Source organism: Equus asinus, chromosome 4, assembly GCF_041296235.1.
Source record: "Equus asinus isolate D_3611 breed Donkey chromosome 4, EquAss-T2T_v2, whole genome shotgun sequence".
Classification (NCBI taxonomy): Eukaryota; Metazoa; Chordata; class Mammalia; order Perissodactyla; family Equidae; genus Equus; species Equus asinus.
Genome location: NC_091793.1, coordinates 94,321,659 through 94,339,460, shown reverse-complemented (window position 1 = coordinate 94,339,460; position 17,802 = coordinate 94,321,659). Strand labels below are relative to the sequence as shown.

General features: G+C 40.0%; 1 protein-coding gene across 11 annotated transcripts in view; it reads right to left on the bottom strand.

Moving 5' to 3' along the window:
* Positions 1-17,802, bottom strand: part of FMNL2 (formin like 2) — a 292,532-nt gene that overhangs the window by 261,569 nt on the left and 13,161 nt on the right. For 7 of the 11 annotated variants that reach the window (XM_070507769.1, XM_070507766.1, XM_070507765.1 and 4 more), the window contains exon 2: positions 1,011-1,130. The exons of the other annotated variants lie outside the window; for them this stretch is intronic. In XM_070507769.1, coding sequence (XP_070363870.1) covers positions 1,011-1,130 — 120 coding nt within the window. The remainder of the gene's footprint in view (positions 1-1,010; positions 1,131-17,802) is intronic. 11 annotated transcript variants of the gene reach the window in all.

Here is a 17,802-nt window from a genome sequence, read left to right as displayed (position 1 = left end):
AGATAACTTAGTTTAAACGCTTTATTTTATGGATCAGAAAACTCGTGAAGAGAGAGATGAAATGATTGGTTCTGAATCACACAACCAGCTAGTGTTAAGGCTGGTAGAAGAACCCTGGTCCCTGACTCAGGTCCAGGGCTGTCTGACTTTGCCATGTTCCCTTATATGCCCCACCTAGCCCAAAGACACTCACAATAAGTTAAGAACAGAACTCATGTCTTCTGATTCCCAGATACCTCTCCATGAGGTCAGAATACTCTTCTTATCTTCAAATGAGCATTTGTCTCATTCTCGGATTTTATCAACCAACAACAAATGAGCTAAATAGTCTTCAGTGAAACTAGAGAGAGCAGCTCCATCTCAGATGACTGGAATACGGGCTGTAATCAATCACAATCCATTGAGAGGAACTGCTCTTGCCTTACACTTTGTATTAAAGGGTCAGTGTTGAGGCTGCCCAGAGGAAACTCCAAAGAAGATCTCAAAAGTGCAAGGTCAGCCATAAAGACCTTGCCAAGGTTAAAGCATAATGGGAAAGTTCAAGGTCTTTATCAAGGCAAGTGACACGGTTCAATGAAAACTAACATAGAGAAGGCTTCCCCAAAACAAACTCGTCACCAACACAGGCCTATTGTCAGATGTACAAGGAACTTTCTCCCATAGGACCATATGCTAAACTAGAAATCTAGATACAAACCAAAAGTTTCAACTAACTATAAAGAGAATAACTATCAATTCACAGCAGATGCTGTGCAGAGTTTACTTAAGCCATCCGAGGGAAGGCAAGTGACCAAACTTCCAAAGGAATCTTTCATATGATGAACACGTTATGAACCATAAATCTGCCTCAAATATTGTTAGACTCTCTGTTGGTGGACCTCTATCTATAGTCTGTCTCCCTACAGAGTAACCTTAGGGCTCAAAAATTTAACAGGCCAGTAATACATGCCAATTAGTACATGCATTTGTATTAATTAAAATACTTTCACTAGCCACAGGAAAATTCTTACCCTGAGGTATATGATTTCTCCCCGCTGAACCAAGAACTCGTCTCCCATAAACTCCACTCCATCTGTGAGCTTAAGGAAGCTGTTAGCGCCATCTGACTCACCATTAGAGGACAAGAGCGCCTAAGATTAAAAAAAAAAAATCAAATGTCCTTCTGTGGCAGCCAGCCCCCAAGAGTGCCCGCAATGATCCTAGCCTCTCAGTATTCACGCTCTTGTATAGTTACCACCCAATTAATACAGCCGACTTGTGTTATCAACAGGAAGTCACCAAAGTGATGGTGTAGGACTTCCAGGGCTAGGGAATAAAATATATTGCAGTTTCCATCTTATTGCCTCTCAGATCGCTTGCTAGCTCTGGGGAAATCCAGCTGCCCTGGTGCAGAGGCATGCACGCAGTCTACAGAAATGCCCTCCCCGAGAGGCATTGAGGCCTTGTGGCAACAGCCAGCAGCAACTTACCAACCACGTCCATGAGATACCCTTGAAGTGAATCCCCCAGGCCCAGTCAAGCCTTCCTATCATGACAGCCCCTTCACAGGACGGCAACTTCACAAGAGGCCCTGGGGCAGAACCACCGATTCCTGACCCACAGAAACTGTGAGATAAACGTTTACTATTGTTTCAAGCCTCTAGGTTTTGAAGTAACTTGTCACACAGCAATAGATTACTAATATACTTTTCCTGATTAACTCAACCCTCAGGAAATGAAAGTGCAGCATCTTCTGTTTTTGCATGATTTTTAATGTTGTCCTTTCCAAAACTTTAAGTGACCTGTATCACTTCTTGATCAACTCTCGTCTGCAAAGAACACATCACTCATAAGCGACCAATGCAGGGCCTGTCATTTACCAGCCATCCTCTTTCCAGTATCAGTAGACGCTGGAAGTTATTTCTGAAAATCCACTTCCATCAACTCAATCAATATAGCTGATCCTAATGCTAATAAAAGCTCATATTACTTGAAGGGATATGAGTGTTCACAAGGGATGTAACTGTGTGTTCACAAATAATCTTTAGTCACCTGAACTTTTCCTTGTTAAACCAAGTCAAATCCCTCCACTTCTGATGCCTCTCCATCCACCCTTCTTCCCCTCAGGCTTCCTCCTCTACTCCCCACTCATTCTATAGAGCAAAGAAGAAACCAAAAAAACTAGAAACTCAACAAGACCCAAGAAGATACATATACATAACCCAACAACAGCCTATAGTTAAATGCCTTATCATCAGGAAGGATTTATGACTGATTTTTCTAGTATCCCTAGAAAATCAGCCCAGGCAATGGCTGTTCTCAAAGGAACAAAGAAGCAGTAAGAACAATCCTGGGGTTCCACATCCTTGCATTCTTTCACACCAACTCTGACGCCATGTGCCTGCCTGGGGAAAGAGAGAAATGCTTTCATGTTAACTACGTACATGTCCAGTCATGGAAGACTAAATTGCATGTCCTAGTGGCACAGAAAATCAGCAGGCAGTGTTAGCACAAACAATCTCTACCTCCTTCACCATCAGCCTTACCAGACCTACACTTTTTGAGGACTAACAGGGAGGCAAACAAAGTCAATAAAATGAAATATCAAAAGCAGCACATAAGCAAACAGACATTACTGTACAATGAAAGCCACACTTAAGGTGAGCAGATTGTAACTTAACTGTAGAACAAGCACTTGTCCCTGTCTTATTTCCAATCAGCCACACAGCTTTGATAGGTACTAATGTGGACTTCAGGAAGATAGGGGAACCTTTCAGCTTCATTAAACTGCAACCCAGCACGGTAATGCTGAACCTACCATCTTATGGAAATGTAATAGGAAATAATTAATGAATTAACCACTATTGTCTCCTCCCTTTGTGACAAGATGGTAAAGTAGGGGCCGGCCTAATGGCACCGTGGTTAAGTCTGCACGCTTTGCTTCGGCAGCCTGGGGTTTGCCGGTTTGGATCCTGGCACAGACCTACACACCGCTCATCAAGCCATGCTGTGGTGGCATCCCACATAGAAGAACTAGAAGTACTTACAACTAAGATATACAACTACGTGCTGGAGGTTTGGGGAGAAAAGAAAAAGAGGAAGATTGGCAACCAATGTTAGCTCAGGGCCAATCTTCCTCACCAAAAAACAGCATACCCTAAAAAAAAAACTATAAGATGGTAAAGCAAATCCTGAATATGCCACCTTTCTCCAAGTCTTGTAATGTTTTGAAACTACACAAATAAAATCCTTTAAAAAAAAAGAAAAAGAGGCATGATTTAAAGAATCACTTTAAAAAATACTTGCCTAGAGTACTGTCCCTTTCTCAACTGGATACTTCATTTCAGAAAACTAAGGAGTATCTCATTTGGAGCTACAATTAAATTTGAAGATGCTCAGGCTAAAAACATGCAAAACAAAAAGACTTAGATATGTCCCTAGTGCCAAAAAACAAAAAAAGACCACAGACATAATTTTATGTCTTTTTTTCTACACCAAAATTGAACTTTTTATATAAACAAGACGTGGATAAATCTCTGATATTCAAAAATCAGGAGAAAAATGTTAATTCTTCAAGGAATTCTCCTTTGGATCCCAAAACCAAAAGATTTATAAACAACCACCAAGAGCAAATTTCTCATTTCCCATCTAACTTACTCTCAATAGTTCTGCTTTGGATTATTAATCTAGCTCCCTTCCCTCCCTTCTTGCCTTTATTAATTTTGTTAATTCCTCCTTTCCTTTCTTTCTCTCTTTCATATAAAATAAGCCTGAAGTACCAACCCAGAGACTCCAAGGACCCCTGGTCAACTCATCCCATCCATCAGAAACCAGAGGAGAGGTTGGGAATTTGGGGGTATGAAGTTCCCTCCAGGAAGAATTAGTTGCTATTTTTACTGCTTAAAACACAACCTTTCAAAATGAAACCAAAAATATGGCCAAATGCCCCTAGATCTTAATAGTAAGAACATAAAATACACGGATCAGGAGTTCCTTTGCTTACTTAGCAGCAACCAGACCCTGATAAGAGTATTTTGCCCACTTCAGAAATATTTTTTTTAATCATCTAGGAAACAGAGGCCAGAAGCATTATAGGATAAAAGTCTAAACGATAATCTTCTCTATGAGAGAGAGATTATACAAACTTTAGTTATGAAGCTTAAAAAGAGAAGGCTAAGAAGCACCTAAATCATCATCTTTAATTCCAAAAAAGTTTATATAATGGAAGATGGTGACCAGATGTTGCCCCTCACCTTTGAGTATAAAACAAATGGGAAAAGCCTTGAACTTCAGCAAAAGGGCTCTAAGAGCCCAGATTCCAGAGGAGTAGGTTACCTAGACCAGTAAGTCTCAAACTTTAACAGGCATATGAATCAGCTGTGGGATCTTGTTAAAATGCAGATTGATTCACTAATTAGGAGCAGGAACTGACATTGTGTAGTTCTAGTAAGCTCCCAGGTGATGCCGGTGTTTCATAACCCTGGCACCACACTTTGAGCAGCAAGGAGCCAGACCACAGAGTGGTATGACAGTTCATTTCCACTGTCAAGTCAGTTGAACAGGCTCCCCACAGGACTGCTTTAGCTACAGCCATTGGTCCTGATCAGGAAGCTAGCCCAAAAGGAGCAGATCCTAAAAACCTTCCTCATCAATGAGCTTTCAGACAGAAACCACAAAGAACACTGAAAAGTAAGTGTTAAATACCAGAATACAAATCTCCTCAAACCAGGTGTGTAGTCAGCTTCCTGGAGCCCTTGGGGTGTGGTTTTAACCTGGTAGGGAGGAAGTAAGACCAGATGACCTCACACACCTGGAAGACAGACTCTGATTTCACAATCCCCTTCCAACGTGTATTACAAATGATCAGTGCTTTTGGGGATCCAAGAAATTCCCCAAGTGACTCCTCAGATGCAAAAATTACTGCTGAAGAACCCTGTCAACTAAAATATGGAACATTTGAGTGTAAAGGCAGAAAATGTAGAGAAATACGACCTGCTTGGATGTGATAATCTATGTTTTTTTCAGCCTCATTCTGAGTAGTCTCCAGCAATGAGTCACATTTTCAAAGATTAAGAACATAATTGCCTACAATCAAGACTGACAATACAAAGTAAGAGTATAGCCTCCTACACTAAATAAGCAAAATAAAATGATTGCTCAGAGCGTTTTAAAGCAGGGCGCACTACATTTGAAACTGCAGCTCTACCAGGATTAATATCTGACTTCATCTATGTAGACCTTGCACCTAGTCAAGTATATGTTATTATGCTTTATCCAGTATCAGGCAGTCTCTAGCACAGAGTAGGTGCACAGTAAGTACTTTTAACAGAGGCAAACGCACTGTTCTTATTCTTATGAGGAAATCTTAATATATCCAAAAATTTCAATGCATCCTCTGCCCTCTATAAGAAACTCTACCCAATTGGCTCAGTCTGTTGGCTGCATCAATAATCTTCTTAATTCCCAGGCTCTAGTATACATGGAGTTATGGATTCTTTTCTCACCAACATTCTACTGATCAAGGGTTCTGAACCCAGGATCCATGGACCTCTGATAGTCTATGAATGGGTTTCTGGGAACTGCATGTTAACGTTTATGTGTAGATCATCCATGGACTTTTCCTGGGATAAGGATCTGCAGCTTTCCTAAGAATCTCAAAGAAGTCCCTGATCCAAATAAGAACCAATCTGAATCCAAGTCCTGCCCCTTCCTCCTACGCACGAACTCTTGGGTTTCCCCTTCTTCATTCTTACAGACACCTATCTTGGCTATTTGCACAGTCATTCACTGCCTGATTATGGCAGCAGACTTTTGACTGGGCCTTCTAACTCTGACTTTGTCCACTCCAAGTCACCTCACATTGTTCCCTGATAACATTCCTGAAACATAACTTTCATCACAACTCCCCTTACCATTTCTACATGCACTCTATGTTCTAGCTATATCAACTACATGCAGTCCCTCAAAACACGCCATATTCCTCCATTCCTTTCCCTAGAATGCCTTCCCCCAAAACGGCTCCCCAACCCCAAACCACCCCATTCATATTCCACTCTCCAATGTATGAGTCGACTCTTCTTCAGTTTCTTTTCGAATTCTTTGTCAATCTCTGCCTCCAAACAATATACACCACCCCGGATTGCCATTCAATACATATTCCTAGTGCAGCATTTACTACATATAAGTACATTGTCTTTTCATGTCTGTATACTCCAACGTAGTACCCAGCATACCATCGTCACCCAATAAATCCTCACTGAATGAATAAATAAATCATATGCATGTGCTGGGCACACAGTAGGTGTGCAATACCTACTGTGGATTGAAAGTCTTCTAAAATACTTGTACTTCATTTTCTATCTCAATTCCCTGAATCCTCACAGCTTTAATTAAGGTATTATTTAGGGTGTGCAGGAGAGATATTCTAGGTGGGAGGAAAAGACCTCTCAATCTCTCAAGAATCTATTATTAACAAATTTCATTCATGAGAGACAATTCTGAAGACTCAGTAACAAAACAGAAAACAGTCTAGCTAAAAATTTTCTTGAACAAAGCTGGGTTTATTTCAGATACTAAACAGAACACTGAAAAACCTCATTTATGTAAGATCAAAGTCACAGGCTAATTCCAAGATCTGAGTTAGTCTCCTCCAGTTGCACAATTTACCATTTTGCCAGGAAAAGTACCCAAAACATATCTAAATAGATTAATTTATTGGAAATACTAGTCATGGAATTGCTTCAGAAATTCTGCCAAATTTGCTCTTGCTGCATTAGATTGTCTCGACATACGCTTTACGGTTTACTAATGTTTGGTTTAAAAGCTTGGCCGGGGCCAGCCCAGTGGCCAAATGGTGCTCTGCTTCAGCGGCCCAGGGTTTCGCAGTTCGGATCCTGGGAACAGACATGGCACCACTCATCAGGCCATGCTGAGGTGGCGTCCCACATAGCACAACCAGAGGCACTCACAACTAAAATATACAACTATGTACTGGGGGGGTTTGGGAAGAATTTTAAAAAAAAGAAGATTGACAACAGTTGTTAGCTCAAGCGCCAATCTTTAAAAAAAAAATAAAAGCTTGGCCCTCTGGGTGATATCATGACAACATGCAAAGGCAGAACAAGAGAGGCTTACGACAAAACTGTCAACATTTTCTGTCATACACCCCTTAGGTAATCTACTGTTTAATAACCCCATGAATATCCTGTAGGCCTTTGTAAGGGAAAACCAAATTTGTTGACTGAATTTTAACCTTAATGTTTATGGATCTGGGGGAAATTCGTAAAGAATGTGAAAATTTCACTGAAAATGACCAAACATGGTCTGAATTTCCAAGGGACCCAATTCTTACCCTACTTCTGCTTTCCCTGGCTGAATTTGCTTTTCCATAATTAATACATCAAAGGGGAAGAAGTGCCTCAATAAAGGAGTAGTCTCTGAGGCTCCTCAAACACTACCTCATGAGCGACTCATTAACACACTCAAGCAAATAACCAAGAAAACTCAATGCTATGAATTCCAATGTAAACAACATCAAGAACAACAAAGATCAATATTAATTCCAAGCTATCTGGGGTCTGTTATAGCAAAGTAAATTAATTAATGTACAGTATTGTCTTTCAGATACCAAATATAAAACTCAGCCCACCACTGAGGCTATCAAAATATTGCCTTTTCAGAAGCATCCAAAGTAAGTATCTTACAAAGCACTGCAGAAACCCTGAGAAACAAGGGAGACAGATCATTAAGTGTCGAGCTAAGCAAGTGTCTTAGTAAAAGCCCTCAAAAGAAATGCCAAATGGGAATAGAAGAACTTTATAATTCAGGCATCCTCCCACATTGAGATTCAAACTGAGATGCTCCAGAAAGGAAGTAACAACACATAGGCAGTTTAATACAATCAATTTCCCTTTAGCTATAAATCAAACATCTAGAAACCTGAAACAAAAGGTTTTTAGAATCTGGCTTGTGGTAACAGCTTTATTGAGATATAATTCACATATCATACAATTCACCCATTTAAATTATAGAATTCAACAGATTTTAGTAAATTCAAAGGTTGTGCAACCATCAGCACAATTTTAGAACATTTTTTATCACCTTAACAAGAAACCCTGTACCCTTTAGCTAACACCCACCCCAATCCTCTCTAGGGCTGTCCCCTTCCCAGGCCCTAAGCAGTCACTACTCTATTTTGGGTCTTTGTAGATCTGCCTGTTGTGGGCATTTCATATAAATGGAATCAAATACTATGTGGTCTTTTGTGACTGGCTCTTGGACTTAGCAACTGTTTTCCAGGTTCATTCATGTTGTAGCATGTATCAGTACTTCACTCCTTTTTATGGTCAGATAGTATTCCATGGAATGGATATACCACATTTTGTTTATCTGTTCATCAGCTGGTGAGACTGACTGTTAAAGGAAACAATGTTAAAAATCAGTAACTTACTAAGTGGGATTTTTGTCAATAAAAGGGTTTCCTGAAGTCTGAGTAGGCTCAGCTTCAGACACCATTAATCATAATCAGTGAGTATCAATGATTATAACTATGACTCTAAAGAACCACAGGGCACTCGGGACCTTTTACGTCACCAAAGAGTAAACCTCCAAACACAGGATTCAGGAGAAGAAGAGACACTAGAGTCCCTTCCAGTCCTAGTTTCCTTTTCTGTAAAATATCCCAAATGATTGCAGGCACAATTAAATCCCCTTCAGGAGTTAGCTCATTTTACCTCTTATCAAGAAGGAACATGAAGCCCAGGAAAGAATGTGATATAAAGCTTACAGCAACAATTAATGGCAAAGTTAAAAGTCAAATCGAATTCTCCTAATGCCCATTTTATTTTCACCACTCAGAAGTGCCTCTTTAAACTGTACTTGACATCATCCTACAGAAATGATTTAGGATGTGTGCCAAGACTCAGCTACATGGATATCCATCTAGGTGAAACTCAAGAGAGACACAGAGAAAGAGACAGACCTTCCTGAGACTCAAATAAGGAACTAGTTAAAGAAACTGTGGAATGCCTATCAATGTAACAGTTTGCAAGAACTCACAAGTTCTAACTAAAGAAAAGAAAAGATGTTCATGACATGGATGCACACAAGAAAACAAAACCACACCAGAATATATACCAAAATAGTTAACAGTGCTTATCTCTGGGCAGTGGAATTAGAAATGTTTATATTTTGTCTCTAAATTTTCTAATCTTCCAAAATAAGAATACATTATTTGCAATAGTAGAAAAAAGTATTTTTAAATATGTTTAGCATTCACCTTGAGTCTAAGCTGTTATTCTATGCGGTAACATTACAGTAACAAGACTTTGAAACTGAGTGTAATCCCTCTTTCCACGTTATTACGTATAAAAGATTTTCCCTCCACCAAAGCTCTTTGCAGGATTTATCCCACATCAAGGCTCTGAGATGGTAAGAGCAGTATTTATCCCCATTTGCAGATGGTGAAGTTGAAATATAGAAGATCTGAGGATGGGGCTGGCACCGTTGGGATTAATGCCCCTGGGTCTGAGTCATTCCAGCCCTCACCATCAAACTGTAAATGAGAAACATAAACCCAAGAAAACGAATGATTTTTTTTGAGAATGGTGCTACCTTGTGAGGTCTAGAGACGTAAAATTTAGACACACAGAAACAGATATCAAACCACCTTCCCAAGTGCTAATATTTCACTACCGAGTCAAGAGGAGCAGATGTGGAGAGAAACAGACATGACAAAAGAGGACAATTATCAATCAAGTTATTAGAAAGTTAAAAAAAGCTATACTTGAAACAAAGCAAAAAGATAGCCCCAGCAATCACCGACAAAAAATTTAGAACACCCCAAAAAGCTGCCCTGTGATTTTATTTTAGGGGAAGTATTTCAATGAGCAAAAACTAAGTTGACAATATCAAGCTAAATTTCAAAGGAAACTTGCAAAACTGTGTTATTAGCATCATCCACATTCCCACCACGTATGTAAAACTCAGGAGACAGACATCAGAAGCTATCAAAGGATAGAAAATGTTTACTTTGTAAGTGCGGTGTTTCCCAGATAAATGTTTTTCTAGAAAAAAAAATGAGGCTCTAGATCCAACTATATTAACATATCTGCTACATTTAAGCCTGCTTCTCAGTATCCTCTTGAGCCTTAATTCTTCTCCATTGTTTCATGCAGTCAAAAATTTTATACAGTATATGTTTCCAGTTTTAGCATTACCACAAGGAACAGACATAGGCAATGCATCAAAGACCCAAGCAATAGTCTCACGGTCAAATCTAAAGAGTAAACAATTTCTTCAGTGTGGGCTTCATGAGCTAAGGAGTTTAAATGCTATCTGACCAGGTTGCTTTGATACTTTATTACAATTTCTGGAATTTAATTATCATATAGTGCATCTTTTCCTCTAAAATAAAATGACTGTATTTTAAAAGAATAGAATGGTATAGAAAATGGAGCACAATTCACTTAGTCAAGATAAGTACTGTTTTATGAAAACTTTTGGTTTTTTTTTTTTTGTACAGATGTTTTTATTTTTTCTTTTCTCCCCAAAGCCCCCTGGTACATAGTTGTGTATTTTTAGTTGTGGGTCCTTCTAGCTGTGGTACGTGGGACACCACTTCAGCATGGCCTGATGAGCGGTGCCATGTCCGTGCCCAGGATCTGTACTGGCGAAACCCTGGGCCGCCACAGCAGAGAGCATGAACTTAACCACTCGGCTACGGGGCCAGCCCCAGAAAAACTTTTGTTTTTTATTTGGACTTCTAGAACCTGTATATATTGGACCGTGAACATAAAATGTATTTCAGCATAGGCTGCAGTCAAGAATTTGAAAGACACTAAGATTAAGAATAATCTTAATTCTTTTAGAGTAAGCCAGGGATATTTACTTCAAGAAGATAAGATACAGATCATTTGTTAATAAGAAAAAAGTCACTGATTCTAAGAAATGAGGTGGTAACTGTTCAAATTCACCTCACCCTGAACATCTCCTACATTTCCTTCACCTTCCTAGGCCCAAGGAAGATCTCTCTGAAGAACAACGGTGCTATTGGTGGCCTACAGAACCCCCTTTATTATTACGCTTTAGCTGCAGTTTCTCCTCTCTGAAGAGAAATGAACAGAAATATGGCATTCCATTTCAATAAGCAGTCCTTTGGGGTTATGGCCTGCAGCTTGTTACTGAGGGATGTCACCTTCCTCAGGGTTATCTACCCCAAGCCCCTCCACCCTCCCCCCACCCCACCCCACATCTTCACCAAGAGAGTGCAGAGCAGAGTAGATGAATGTGCGCTATGAAGTCAGAGTCCCTAGTTCAAATCCTGCTCCACCACGTACAAAGCAGTAAGTCAAATACCACAGGATTGTTCTGAGAAACACAGAGCACTCACACAGTGCTTAGCCACAAAAGCCCTCAAAAAGTAGATTATTAATGCAACTCTTGGAGAAGTAGCGAAATCTTCATTTGAGCAAAGAAACAAGGACAGACAGAATACACAAATTTTCCCCTTCTTCCAAACCTGCTCGATGGCTTTAAAATGGTGATGAAAACAGACGGATCTTAAGAATTCTTCTCAGCAAAATCAAAGATGGATTGGATAGTCAGTACTGCAGCCAAGATGGTCCCCGTAGGTCTTACCTCACCGCTGTCCCTGGGTTAAAGAAAAGAAAACGCCTCCACACTTAGTCCCTGCTACAGGATTCAACTCCCCTGAATTGTTTTTATGTTATGTAAAGACAGGCAGACTACCTCTTAAGCCACGGCTACCCGTACGAAATTAAATGGTGGACTGAGGTACATACAGCACAATGGTTAAGATGCCAAGGAGCATCAGTTCAAATCCTGACTGTGTCACTTATAATTGTGTGACTTTGGACAAGTTGCTCAATCTCTTTGCACCTCAGTTTTCTCTTCAGTAAAAGTGAATTAATAAAAGTATCTACCCCCTTGGCTTGTCACTAAGACTAAATGCATTAAAAGATGTCCAGGCCAGCACAAAGACAATAAATATCAGCTGCTGTTATTACACTAAATATTCTCCAAACAATCTCAATCTATATTCACCTCACTCAAAGATAAAGTTAAAATGGATGGCAACTAGTTTTCTATGTTTCTAAATCTTATCACCAGAAATATATTGTAAATTCCTGGATGACAGTTCACTCCTTTCTCTCTTAATCTCCAGCACCAGGTAAGTGCTAAAAAGCAAACCTGTTAATTCACTGATATGTAGGCCCAATTTGAGTAGACTAGGGGGACGAGTCCTGGTAAAATCAACTACATCAGAGCAAAATCACCACTTTAGAGAGCATTTCAACGATGATCGCTCAAATTGAAGATGGGCGTAGCTGGGACCTAGCCATTGTATTTCTAAGTATATAACCTTAAGAAACTCAGACCTGTGCATCAGGTGACATAGACAAGGACTATGACTGTAACATTACTTGTAATAAGAAACTGTAAACAACCTTAAATGTCCATCAATAGGGTAGGAGATAGCTAATTCTCATTATTTACAGCGGCCATGTTCTATAACGTCACAACAAACACTAAATTAGCAAATACTGAACCATCACTCCTAGGAGAAATACAGGGTATCAGCAAGCCTCTGGTCACATCAATACATAAAGCTGTGTTATATGTGTTTCTGTTTAAAGATATCTTACTGAATATGTATTGTTCATTCATTAACACTGAACTCACAACCAACAGCTCTCTAACACATGCCTGAACCAAGCTCATCTAACACACGTATTTTCTCCATAAGGCACATCAGTCTTCCCGTGCTTAGTAACACCCGACAGCACTTCAGCACTACGCTTGGAGGCCATTTAATAAAATCAAGAAAAATGCAAAAAACATGGCACGGAGGAGAACACGAAAAGGACTCGTGTGGACAGTGAGAGCTGAACCAAGAAGGCAGTCACCTTGTTCCACCTCAGCTAGGAAATTGGGCATCAAGCAACTCAAATTTTTTCACCATTGTGATCCATAAATAACCACAAAAGCACCAGGGAGATTGATTTTGGAATTACAAATAAATTTTATTGAATAGGCAAATTTTCAAATCCAGAATCCACAAATAATGAGGACCAACAGTTAAGTAATTTATGATACATTCATACAATGAATACGATTCAAAAGTTAAATGACCTAAAGCTACACACATGAACATGAATACTTCTTAAAGCAAATGCGCAAAGATTCAAAAGTACACGTGGATTATGATACCATTTCTACAAACTCAGAAACGACTGTAAATTATTTCTGCCAAACGTGCACGGGAATGACACAGGCCAATTCTGAGTAGTTTTCCTCTGAAGAGGGAAGGAAGGAAATGAGGACAGAGAAGCTTGAGCTGTATCTGGAACATCTTCTTTCTTCAGGTCTGTGGGTATTTGATCTGACTATTCTGTAATGTTGGGACTATTTCATTAAGAACACGTCCAGTAGAACTATTTCTCACTACTGAAGTACACATTCTGCAAAGTACACATGTACTTTACAGCATTAAATTGGACGAAAGGAGACATCTGCACGAAATCATAGCACGTATTTGGAACAGTGATGGAAATCATTTAACAGCATGGTAGACTACAACTATTACAACGCTCTGTTTGCAGAGAAGGAAAGGATGCCTGTAAGAGAGAGAGATGAAAAGAAGAGAGACAAAGGGTCAAATTTTTATTTTGAGATACACCCTGTGTATCTGCTGCTCCTTTGAAGTGCATGGGAGTTTGTTCCCAGAAGGACTACATGCAATACAGGGTGGAACAATCCCAAATCAAGCTTAGTCATCTGGACATCATGAGAAAAACCTTAAGCCCTGAAAGAATTATTCCTAGGAGGAGAGGGCTGGGGAAGGAAAACTCCTGAATGGAAATTAACATAACATAAGAATAGTTCCTATAGCCAAGGACTGGAGGATGACCCATCAGGATCTTTATTTTCACTGGGATGAAGCAGTGGTTTTCTTGGGGCAATCTAACTCCCAATTTTGTTTCTGCTCAAGAAAAAACTAAATGTTTGTGATGCTGTTATGTTTCATTTGTAATTCTCCTCTTTGTTCATTTTTGGCAGTTACTACTGTAAGCATTAGGGTAAAGTCTAGCACCTTGCCAAAAATACCAACATAGAGACTGATGTGTGATTCAAGAAAGCTGCCAAAATGGATACTCCAAAAGGAGTGAGTCACACGGCTGGGGCGGGCATGCTAATATTTTTGCACCATGTTATAATCCTTTTCATCTGGACCTTCTTAAGAGTTGGCTTTTTACTTCCTTTCGTGCAATTCTAAGCTGACGAATGGCTACAATAAATGGCACAAGAAGCCTGACAGATTGGGTTCACACCTTCATTACTAAAATCCAAAAATTAAGGCTATTTGATATGGAAATGGGGCCCCAAGAAAAACATGCACACAGCTTCAGCCCTCGAGATTTAAGGACCCTCAAGGGTCTGAGAACACAGAGAATTTTATTTCATACTTATCTGACAGTCCTATCTAATATTCTTTTATCTCAGTAACTTTAAAAGTAAAATGCCACTATAAAATTTAGGGCAAAAGCGACATTTATCAGCTGAGAGAAAAAAGAGCAATTTTCTTCCCTGGAAAGTGAGGAAGAAAGAAGAGTGTGTAAAAGCATCTTCAGATAATTCTAGATGATGGGAGTATATTAATCTGATTTGGGACTGGCCTGTTTCATAAGCTCAGTTCTGGCTGAGACAGCAAGATTGACCATGTAGGATGTAACCCAAATAAATTCATAAGGAACCTTTTGGGGAAAAAAAATACAGCAAGGGATTACTGAGGGAATGCAACCTGCAATGACTTTGTTTTCTAGATCAGGTCAGATGCCACTGTATTCTTGATCTGAACACGGATGAAGCTTTTCTTAAACAATGCTCTTATCTCAATCAAATCAAACAGAAGGCCATCTACACACAAATTATACGAATTCTTTTTTTTTTGCCACTATTGGAATTCGGAATAAAGTCCAAATGACTCCATCCACCCCAGAAAGGAGCTGGAGCCAAACAAAACTTCAACAGCAGTTTCAAGGCCTAGATGGTCATGAACTTGACTGTATTTTCTCATGTGAACTAGCTGCTTAGGGATCACACTGTTGGACACTGCATGGTGGTCGTCTGCTGCAATTATGAAAATGCTAACACTTCTATTAGACTCTGGAAAGGAAGAGTCCAATGCCCCGAAACACCAGGCTCTTTTTTCTAGACAGCACAAAATATACAGGGATCAGGGTACAATATCCAAGTAAAGGCTGCACACCATGGACCAGACCTTTGGCAACACTCATATATGACAGAAGGTCAGTAAGTACAATTTTAAGGTGAGAGTAGCCAGCACAAGCCACCATAGGTTCAATCCTGGGTGCTCTTCACGTGAGGTTGATAATGATCTCACTAAAGCTCTGCTAGAGACCACAGCCTGGCCCCTAAAGTCAGTGCTTTAACAAAGTCAAATAAAAAGGGTGCAAAATCATCAGAACCACCATTTTTTTGTGAAGTGCTTACCTGAGTGCCACAACTTGACTGTACTAAGTAATATCACTTAATATTTACAACAACCCCTGAGCTCATATAACAGGCATGGCTACCTGTGCTTAGATCACACAACCAGTGAGCAGCAAAATCCTGATTCAAACTCAGATCTAATTCCAAAGATTATGTTCATAAACAAGCATCACGTAAAACGAAGCCTTTTTCAATAGTTCGGTGAAATGGTCATTCTAGGTCCCAATGACCCAATGCCATCACTTCCTACAATAAGCCTTGTAGAGAAGACTGCACGCTTTCTAGCAAAGTGAGCATAGGAAACGTTTACACATGATGCACGCAACCTAGAGGGGTAAAGCTCACGGTCTATACTCCTGGAATAGAATCCTCCACCAACTGAAAGGCTATCCCTGGGAATTTTTTTACCAGATTCTTCCAAGTGGTTCACATAGCCACACTTACACACACACCTGAATCTGGAAGCATTCTGACACAGAACAGAATTTACTTTGTCTGCACTTTATGGATTACGACTTCCAGCCAAATTAACTGACTTGTCTAGATTTATCAGCTTACCTAAGATGTTACAAGACTTTAACCTTAATATGCCCTCCTATAGCCCATTATAGTCACAGCACACAGGTTTACGATAAATGCCTTTAAAAATCCTACTATCTCCATCTCCACTCCTATCTCTTCCACTAGGCAGTCAACGCCTCAAAGGTAGAGATGATGTTTTATTCAGCTTTGTGTCCCAGCATCTTAGAGCCTGGCTTGGAGGAAACACCCAAACAAAACACTTGTTGAACGAATGAATGGGGTTACATGGGATTTGTTTATTAAAAACAAGCAACCCCCAAACAGAAAGCCTACTAATACAAGATAATAACAGTTGTTCCCCTCACAAGGAAGTCCAAGTCTGTGGGTTATCACTGAGGGCTGATCAAAAGGCTTACCACACAGCCTTCAAGCTGTAACAACACAGCCATTTTACCAGAGACATTTAAAAAAACAAAGGTTCAGAGGCAGTTGTCTGAAAGAAAGCCTTAAGAAGGCCTTCAGAGGACAACTGTTACTAGAAAAACGCCAATTTGATCACAAGCTTATTTGGTCTTTACTATTTCAACAGGGGACAGTGGCTTATTCATCCAGTATCTTATTTATCTTTAATTTTTTTTTGATGGATACACAGTTACTGTTGGTTCTGGGTATATACCGACAAAATTAATACAGCCTGAAAAGTTACTGAACTTAGCCTCATAAGATTTTCCGTTTATTCTGATTACATTTATACTTATCATGTTGAAATTAGATTTTTGTAAGTGGGAGTCAAAACAGTTTGTCAGGAGCACAGCGTTAGAGTCGACAAAGTTGATTTTAACCTCCAGTGCCGACTAGAAATGTGTGTCCTCAGGCAAGCTCCCTCACTTCTCCAGCCCTGAGTTTCCTACATAAAACAGGGCTGATGCCTACCTGTCAGGGGTCCCGAGCCAGCTTTCCTGTTTCTGAAGTGAGGAAAGAAATGCACAGTAAGTGACCCTGTTGTTACTACTGCTGTACACGCATCAAACCCACACTTAACTTGCAGGCTGCCTTAAAATCCTCACAGGAAAACAAAGCCACCAATATGTACTCAGAGGTATTTGTAACCTTTAATGTATTATAGGTATGTAAAGGTAAGTACGAACATACACTAATATGTACTTAAAGGTATTTAAATGGAGTCAATCTATAGGCGAGCAAGCTGTGAGAATTCTCTCCCCTTTCTCCAGTCCCCACCAGGTTAGAGAGCGAAGGGCAGAATGGCCTGAATGCCTGGACATCTGCATCTACACCTTTCTCTTGTGGGTTCTCCTTCAGCCAAGCTCAGAGTTTCTCAAACTTGAACACGCAGAAGTACTGTACCTGTATGGGAAACTTAAGGGATTTCAGGGATAATTTTAAAGATACATAACTGTGTGTGTGTGTGTTTTAACAATACATAACTGTGTGTGTGTGTGTGTGTGTGTGTGTGTGTGTGTGTGTGTGTGTAAGACTGGCCCTCATTTTGCTTGAGGAAGACTATTGCCGAGCTAACATCTGTGGCAATCCTCCCGTATCTCATGTGGGATGCCACCACAGCATTGCCTGACGAGCGTTGCCAGGTCCATGCCCGGTATCTGAACCCACAAACCCCAGACCACTGAAGCAGAGCACACGAACCCAACTACTACACCACCGGCCAGCCCCAAATTTTATTTTTAACTTCAAATCAAACATCTTGTACGCCCTTAAAATAAAATTTTTAAAGAAAATGAAAAATTCTGA